The sequence below is a fragment of the Lagopus muta genome, chromosome 2 (genome assembly GCF_023343835.1).
Source record: "Lagopus muta isolate bLagMut1 chromosome 2, bLagMut1 primary, whole genome shotgun sequence".
Taxonomy (NCBI): Eukaryota; Metazoa; Chordata; class Aves; order Galliformes; family Phasianidae; genus Lagopus; species Lagopus muta.
In genome coordinates, this window is record NC_064434.1 from 44,686,097 (window position 1) to 44,695,481 (window position 9,385).

Consider the following 9,385-nt stretch of genomic DNA (forward strand, 5'->3'; position numbering starts at 1 on the left):
TAGGTTACTTGAGATATCTATATTTAAGTGTTACAAACACTACAAAACAAACCTTCCTGGAAGTAGGAATGAAATGAAGCAGCTGCTCCATCCCCCTGGAGGATGAGGTGTTAAATAAACAAGGAGGTAACAATGTAGCGATGGAGAACACCAAAAGGGGTTTGACTTACATTTGGAAGACAGAAATTACCAGCAACTGGGAAAGAAGCCTTGCAGCAAGGTGGATGCAAGTCCTTTGCAGACTCGTGACTATTGATCCCAGAGGTCAATACCGGAGCCAATATTTTTTAACATCCACATTAATGATCTGGCCATTGAACAGGTGAACCCTCAAAATGTTTGCAGACAGCAAATCTGGAAGAGCATCTTAAACACCAGGGGATTGTGCTGACACCTTGACAGACAGGAGAAATGGGCAAAAACAAAGCTCATGGAGTCCAACAAAGGGAAACACAATGTCCTCATCCGGAGAGGAATAACTCCATATCTGTATGAACCAGAGGCAGACTGCGTGGAAAGCAGCTTTGCAGAGAAGAACCTCAAAGTCCTGGATGAACACAAACCAGCAACATCCCTCAGCAGCAAAAGAGGGCCAGCAGCATCCTTAGCTGCCCTAGGAAGGACATCACCAGCAGGTCAGATGATCCTTCTCCTTCCCTCAGCACTGGTGAGACACACCGAGTGCTGATTCCAGGTCTGAGATCCCAGATACAAGACAGGACACACTGGAGCACAGCCATGACAATGATTAAGGGCTTAGAGCAGATGATACCTGAGAAAAGGCTGTGTGAGCCAGGATTCCGCAGCCCGAAGAAAGGGACTGCGGATGGGAGATGAGAATGACTAAGTCTGACTCTTCTCAGTGCTCAGTGGACAGACAGGCAAAGGACACAAACTGACACATAAGACTGACAAACTCCACTCAAATTTGAAAGAGTGGTGTTCCTGTTCTGATTTTTATTTTTATTTCTTTAAATTGTGAGGATGGTCAAACACTGGAACATATTACTCTGAGCGGTTATAGTTTCCATCTCTGGAGGTGTTCCAGGTCTCACCCTGCCTGGACTAACCCAATGATCTCCAAAGGTCCTTTCCAGTTAACATGACCATTAATCTGAGGGCAAAAACCACACTTGTAGGAAAGAACCCAGTCATAGTGTATTAGCTGTTTGTTTTTACTGCTGCTCTTTAGATCTAGTAGTAAATATGGTTAAGGCATAGTTCTACAAAACTAACTTGAACAGCTAAAATATTAGAATATATCATTTCCGAAAATATTGTCAGTGTATCTTAAGGTAAGAAAGAGCTTTTCTCTTTTAATTGCCCAGATAATTAAATAGATTCCACTGCTTATAAATAAGAATTCTGCAAAAGTACTTGCTTAAAATGAATGGATAAAAAACGCAATGTACAAGAACATGAAGTAAGTTTCCTCTGCAGTAAAAGTCTGCTGTAACATCTTTGCTAGGTTAAGTAGGTAACTTTTTTAAAAGGAAACATAAAATCTGCTACGAGAGCCCCACCAAATAATCTCCTCATCTGGATAATAAATAAATAGAGGAGGCAGCAATAAAAATTTGTTCATTACCGATCTGAAGGCGGTACCTGCAGAAATGAGGGCTGAATCAGTTTCCAATTCCCACTGCTTAATAGGATCTGTGCTATACAGAAAACCACCTAGGTAGTTTCAAACACAAAATGAACGACTCATTATACATCTCATTATACAAAACTCAGAAAACTTGCATTGTAAACCTCCCCTGAGGAGTAATGCCAAGTATTATGGATTAGGTGCAACATTACACAGCCCTTTCAATATTCGCACCAAGTACTGAATGTTGATACTGCACCTAAAATAGGACACACAACCTTGCTGTAGTAAACACTCGTTTAGTCAGCAAACAGCATAGAGGTGCAATTAGAACGTAAATCAGCAGTAACTCCTCATACTTCTCTGTTATTTGGGGGAAAATAACTTGTCACTAAGGGACAATCTCAAACCTGGCAATGGTGTATGCAGCTAACACTCTTTCCAAATCTCATTTGGTGTTCGCAAACACTTTCCAAATAATTTTTACAGCAGTAGCATAACCAACTTAAAAACAGTTACCTGGCATCCCTTCCACACTCTCTAGACACAAATGTGTCTACCTGGATGCGTGAACAAACTGTACAGAGCAGTCTCAATAAGCACTGAGGTGGAAGGGCTCCATCTAGTCCCACTCCTACCCAAGCAGGGATACCCAAAGCAGGGCGCCCAGGACCATGTCCAGGTGGCTTTTGGAGACCTGCAAGGAGGGAGACTACACAGCCTGATAACCTGAGAAGGCACGCACACGTACACCAAAGTCACACACATGGATTCAGAAACACACAGTCAACATTATGGGCTGCCTATCTGCATGAGTAATGAAAGTTACGTGAAATGGCCGTCTGCACGCTAATCACAGGATAGAGAAAGGCTGGAGCATACAGACATCAAATGGCTCTCTAATAAGTCACGTGAGCCACCCCCAGCCAGTGTGAGGTTCTATTTAAACACTCTGCCAAAAATGCTCTCAAACTTCTAACATACCTTGTAATTGCTCTGTAATAAAGCAGCTCTTGAAAGAAAAGCAGCTTAACAAAAATGCAAGAACGAAGCCTATGAAAGCACTGGTGTTTTAGACAGTACCTTGCACAAACTACTTGAGTATCTGTTTAGAGTCTTAGATATTTTGGGTTTCACCCTGATTCTTAAAAGTCACTTTAGCACAGGCAGGAAAACACTGCTTGTTTGTATGCCCATATGTGTGATTCTTCAACTGCATTCTTCAAAATTATTATTTTCACTACATTACAGGCAGGTATCATGAATAACATTGCAATTACAACCTAACAGCAGATTTCATGGCAGATCTTTCCATCCAGTCCCTGGAACTCATTAATCAAGCCTATGCTTTAATGTCGTAATTACTACATGCTATTATAACTGTAACTTTTCCCAACATACAAAGGAACATTATTTTACTATTTAGATGAATTCCTTACTGGGCAGAGTAGTGTCACAAAAAAAAAAAAAAAAATATATATATATATATATATATATATATATATATATATATATATATATATATATATATATATATATATACTGCCTGCAGACAGTAAGTTCTTCACAGTGTTACCAGTCAGGCTACAGATACAATGGGGGATCCTGAGCAAATTCCTTCTTTTCTTAACACCGGTACACCTTGCTGTCTGCTGAGAACGTGCTCCTGAAAGGTGAGATAGCAGTTCAATAGACAGGGAAACAATTTTTCCCACAGAAGGATGTACACAGTAACTTAAGGAACGCACACCATTTTAATGTGGAGGTACAGTACACATGACACAGCAGACAGAGAAGAAACAGTAAGTCCATCAACTGTCAAGTCAGTATCCAACAGTGACAGCAGAGGGAGAGGAGGTGCTGGCTTTTCAGAAGCTGGCTTCATAACAGCTGGAGATACAGAATGTGTAATTAAAAAAACACCACCACCACCAATCTTTCCCCAAAAAACAAAATCATACAAAAGTTGGCTGCTAATTGGCCTGCAACTTTGATCAGCAGACCTCCTGTAACATGAGACTGAATCTCCAGTGATGCCATCCAGTCACCATGAAAGATTTCAGCTGTTTCATCTGTGAGGCCAAACTTTCAGCACAAGCATTCCTGCTGCCTCTCCAAGAGGGTAGTTTTGCTGTCATCATCCTCTTCAGAGGCACACTGAGGTCAATCAAGGGTAAAGGACAAAAGCAGGATAATGACAACAATTAGAAGTACAGGGTATTAAATTATCAATAGCAGAAGTCTGAAACTAGAGACTGAGAACACATGGACGGCACAGTGTTACACACCTGTTTTCCTTATCCACAAATTTATCTTGTCTACTCAAACCGCAAAAATCACTGAGGAGGAGCTGCCTCTCATGAGTGTTTACATATTGCCTAATCCTGCCAACCTTGGTTGTGACATCCATGAGCTAATTGGGTAAAAATAAGAGAGACAACTAATTTCAGCATAGGTGTGTTACTCTGAGGAGTTTCACCTCACACACTGAAACAGAAGATACTTCCACAAGAAGCCAAACAGTACCTGTAAGAAGTAGGCAAGATAACTGGAAGTTGTATCTAAGGTAGATAAGCTCTCATTCTGCTTCCAGGAGTGCTGAGCATAAAAATGAATTCCAGGCCACACATCAGGCTCCACATGGATGCAGCTACTATGTGAAACACTCTGGACTTTACCGCTGAAGGGTTCTAGGCACACAGTGTCAGTTACACACATGTTCTTAAACACATTCAATGCCTTGACCAACAGAAGCAAACAGAACAATGGTTATGAAACCAATGTCTGGATTCTAGTTAGAATATCAACTTTGTCACAGTATTTTAAGGTTTATTTAACAAACAAGCAAAACAAGCCACATACACACAGGTACTTAATTTGCTACTTAATGAGTTTCATACCAGCACAGCAGAATCTCACAGTTTATTCAGGCAGTCCCTCATTGCTCAAACAACTCAGCAGGCAACCCATACAAAGTAGGTAACAAATGCCTCAAAAAGTAGACTGTTCTTTAAAACAAAACAACGCAAACCCAAACCAAAACATAACAAAAGTACACATCCTTTACAACCTTTAAAAAAAAATAATCGGGTAAGTCACTATCTAATGACCTCCAATCACACCACCGACAAAGCAGTCTCAGCATAAACAAATCTCAAATTCCTCAGTTTCTACTCCAGCGCAGTTCACATCTTACAGGAACTATAAACTTCTGGAGAAAAGTGAAATGAATCAGCATGAGGTTATTTTTCAAATGGCTCTTCAGCGGTGTGAGAAACCTGCCACCATGAGATGCAGAAATTGGAGGCTGAAAATCTTCCAGGCCGTGCTGCAATCCACAGCAACCCCCAACAAGAGTTGTACATGTTGAGGGCAATGATGAAGAGGTAAGTCTTGGCCACAGCAGCTGTGCCCTATTTTGCATCCTTGTACCCTCAAATGAAGAGCCTGGAAGTCTTCGTCATGAGAAATGCCCACTTCTGGAAAATGGAAAGCAGCAGCATCTGGAATGATCCTTAGCTGTAAACACTGGGATCATGACCAGAGGAGGCTGTGGGGAATGATTATTGCTGGACAAAGTGTCTGGAATGGTGGTGAGAATGAAGGGAGGGAAAAAGGTTAATCACAAGCTGGGCACAAAAAGCAGCAAGTTCCTGTGATGAGCTCATTCCTTCTCAAGTGAGCAGCAAGGGAGGAGAGAAAGACACTGGGATGGGATCAGATATACAGCTTTGCCAGGTCAGGGAAGGGGGAAAGGGGAGGGAAAAACAAAGGAAGATAAGCAGGCCCCTTCACTGAGTCATACCAGAGCTACTGCCTCTGGAAGGGAGCCAGATCTCAGCTGGAGCATTTGCCTCTGCTTTTTTCCTCTGAGAAAGACAAGGAAAAGCAAAGCCACCAAACTCAGCCACCCACCTGAAAAGCTGTATGTGGGTGACTTTTTGTGATGCCCTGAAGAAAGATTCATTTGTGGATCAGCAATTTCATGATATAAAATACAGAAGTCTTCAAAAACAGACAAATATCTGCAGTTGAGGATGGCAGACATATTATTCCTCAAACCATACATTGCTTTCTCTAGGTAAATTTCTAACCTGCCTTCTCCTCTCTTTCATCAGTTAAAAGCTTATGACCCTTTAAAGCAATTTCAAACTGTACACCTATTTTGTAAAAATTTATCATGTATATCAGCCTCAAATCACCCCCAAATCAGAATTGTGACTTCAAGTATTCTGACTACACATTTTACAATACCCATTATCACATACCAAGAGGTATCTTGAATGTGGTTTTAGAGTATCCTCAGCTACTCGTACACAGTGTTGTTAAGCAAAGTCATTAATTTAGCAACCGCAGCTCATTTATTAACATCCTACATAACATGACATGTACTCTTATCCTGATACCTTTATGGATGGATTTACAGTTTGGTTCTGTCTTCCAGCAGTTGAACAACACCTGACAGAAACACCCAGCTGAGCACTCACATGCTGCTATTAAGGCAGCCAGTAAAACCTTGAGGAAAAACTCCAAGACCTTGAGAAGGCCAAGGAATAAATCACAGCCTCGATACCACACTTTAGTAACAGGAATGACAAATCAGGAATCGCCAATGAAACAGAAGACTGTATGTAAACAGAAAATCCAATTTTCAGTATACTTCCAATTGTTACAAATAGACCTTGTGATTCCTCAAACTTCTTTTTTTTTTTAAATATAAAAAGCACTTACAACAACTGCCAGCCAGCAGACCAGAAATACTGCCTGAGAAGATAATTGAAATTTTGTTTCATACCTGAGCATTAGCTAGTGAATTAAAGCCCACTGGTTTTAAATACAAATAGCTGGATCATGAGACTCCTTTCGAAATGCAAAAACAACTACATCAAATAGTACCTATGATCTTATACAACAAAGCACGAATTTAATACTGCTTTCATTGTATTAACATCATGGCAGTGTTGCAGCATTTCTGAAACTTTACTTACATCCAATTCATTATGTTAACAGACATGAAAGTCTGCTGCAAGAATCACATGCTAAAATGGAGTGAAGTGGCTTAACCCAGCTGAGTCCAAACAGCATTTCTCACAGTGTTTTACTTCACTACTTGCTATCATAGCCAGAATTTTACTCTTCATACATCGTGAGAAAACAGAATAGCAGATGGATTCTGCTTAAAGAGCTTTTTGAGTTCTTGCCTTCTTAGCTCTTACTAAGCAAAAATGTAGGATACCAAAAGATGACGTGCATGGGTCTTCCGGAATAGAATGCAATTCCATCTCCAGAAGACCTACAGAAATTGCTAAGCATTACAGCAAGAACAGTCCACTCCAAGAGTTCATTCCTCCATTACTTTTAAACAGAAGTCTCTCTTTACTTCCCCCAGCCACCATTACCACAAACCACTTCAATTTCATAGATCATACTGGCAAACCATTCCAAAGTGATTCTTAAACACAGGATTACAGAAAGGAAAAAAAAAAAAGTCATCAAAGATAAGAACATTGAGAATCTTCTCATTCATACATCTCTGAGAACACAGCAGAGGTAGAAAGAGCAAGCGCTCTCAGAACCAATGTCCATGCCTGGCACTGGGCACAGTACTGCCAGACATTAACTTTGTGAACATCTATACAAATCATCTGCACGCATCAATCCATCTCCAAGCACTCAGTAGGTGGAATTTGGAGCCTGGTTTGACCTTGATTTCCAGTTAGCTGGGCAGCACAGCCACATGGCTTTAAGCACACCAAGATTCATGCAGAGCTCACTGTGCCAGAGGTGTGGCAGCCTACACAGGTGCGATGGTTCACTACTACACCAGCAGGGCAGCAACTGAACACCTGTCCTGCAGGCAAGGTGCACGAGTTAAGCCCAATAAGAAGGGATTTTCCTAGCCAGACCAACTGAATCAAAGACAAGAATCACACTGTCTGTAAGCCAAACAATAGCACACATAACAAGACCCTATGTGGTATATTAGAAGTTGTTTTTACTGTTTCTTTATCCTGAAGAAAGCGTTAACATAGATGTCAGTGATTATATATTTTCTTTTTTTGACTCTCAAACAAAGCCTTGTCCTCTCTCTGAAACCAGGTACGCTGCTTCTGACAATAACATGCTTACTTCAACACCTCTGCAGACAGGATGATGTTTGGGAAAAAAAAAAAGAAGAAAAAATAAGGCTGAGATGCAGTGAGAAGCTCCTGAAGCTTATTAACAAAGGTTACAAATACAGAAAAGAAAAAAAAAGCCATTAAAAAGTTCAACAAGGAACTAAGCAGATGATAGCCAAGTCACGCTTCCTCTGCACAGCAGAGCAAAACGTGTTTTCTAACCAACATGAATTAGAAACACTTCTATTATGCAAAGTAATATTAAAGTTGGTTTGGGAAGCTAAGGGTTTCCTGCTGCACTCCTAACAGCCAGACACCTAAACTGCCTTGCTGTTTACTTTAGGATGCCACATTCATGATACGGCATAGCCCAAACATTTTCTTTCAGGAAAATGAGCCTTAATGCATTAACCACACACACGCACACACAGCCTGATACCTGCCAGACAACCTCGGGCTCTACATTTTTTAATAATGAAATAGCTACTCGTGCAATTACATAAATATTATTACATAATATCTCCTTTGTATGCAAAATTAGAGCTACAATAGAAGAAGGTCCCACTATTCCAGGGCTGTGCCTGTTAATCCCACTCATCCACTTGGTGATTTGGAGCCACAGATGCTCCAGATCACAGAAGCTTTTGTAGCACACATTCCTCTGATCTGAGAGCAGGTAAATGTAGAACAAAATAACCGTAAAACAGCATGTTTTTCTGTATAATGGAACGAAATACACCGTGCCGTTCTATCACGCTTTTTTTTTTTTTTTTTTTTTTTTTTTTGTCTCGCCTCACGCCTGATGTATGGGAACAACGCTTTATTTCCAACGCGTCAGTAAAATACAGAGAAATACCTTAATTCCCAAGGTCAGCATTACACAACGCGAGCATAAAGGGAACGCGGCAGCGATCCCTCGCACGTCCAACCCCCAAACGAGGACAGCCCTTCGCTTTAAACTTCGATTCAAGCACGGCGCACCCGGAATCGATACCGAATCCCGCTCCCGAACGCCGCGGCCGTGAGGGCGCTCACGGTCAGAGCCGCCCGGGCTGCGGGGACCCCACGCCAAGGGGGAGAACGTGACATGAGGGCGCCCCCGGGGCCGACCCGCGGCCGTGCCCCGCAGTGCAGCACGGGGCCGCCGCTCCCTGGGGCCGTCCCCGCGGAGGAGTGGGGGGGGGGCGGTGGAGGGGAGAGAGCGCCGCGGCCCCGCCGCGTGCACGGCTCCGGCGCTCGGGCAGCTCCGGCCGGGCCGCGCCGCGCACAAAGCCCCGCGGGCCGCGCACCTGCGGCCGGGCTTGGGCAGGTGGGGAGGGGGCCGCGCCCCCTCCCCGCCACAAAGCGCGGCCCAGCGCCTTAGGGTCCCTTACCTGCGGGGGTGGCACCGAACACTCTGACGACGGGCACCCGCCGGGTCGGGGCCTCTCGGAAGTGCGACTGGCAGGGGTCCAGGCCGGGCAGCGGGCTGCCCATGTAGTAGTCGGCGGTCACGATCCTCACTGAGAACATGGTGTTGGCCGCCGCCGCCGAGGCGCGCACTGAGCGAGGCGCGGAGCCCCCCCCGCCGCAGCGAGGGAGCGAGCGCAGCCCCCTGCCCGCCCGCCCGCCCCTCCTCGGCGCGCGCAGCCCCACACAGGCGCGCGCCGTCTCCTTCTGTCCGCCTCTCGCCCGC

General features: G+C 43.6%; 1 protein-coding gene across 1 annotated transcript in view; it reads right to left on the reverse strand.

The window, feature by feature from the left end:
• The window catches only part of REV3L (REV3 like, DNA directed polymerase zeta catalytic subunit), a 116,618-nt gene extending 107,313 nt beyond the window's left edge, over positions 1–9,305 (reverse strand). Inside the window, exon 1 of the mRNA XM_048935527.1 lies at positions 9,084–9,305. Coding sequence (XP_048791484.1) covers positions 9,084–9,222 — 139 coding nt within the window. The 5' untranslated portion in view covers positions 9,223–9,305. The remainder of the gene's footprint in view (positions 1–9,083) is intronic.
• Positions 9,306–9,385: the final 80 nt, after the last annotated feature.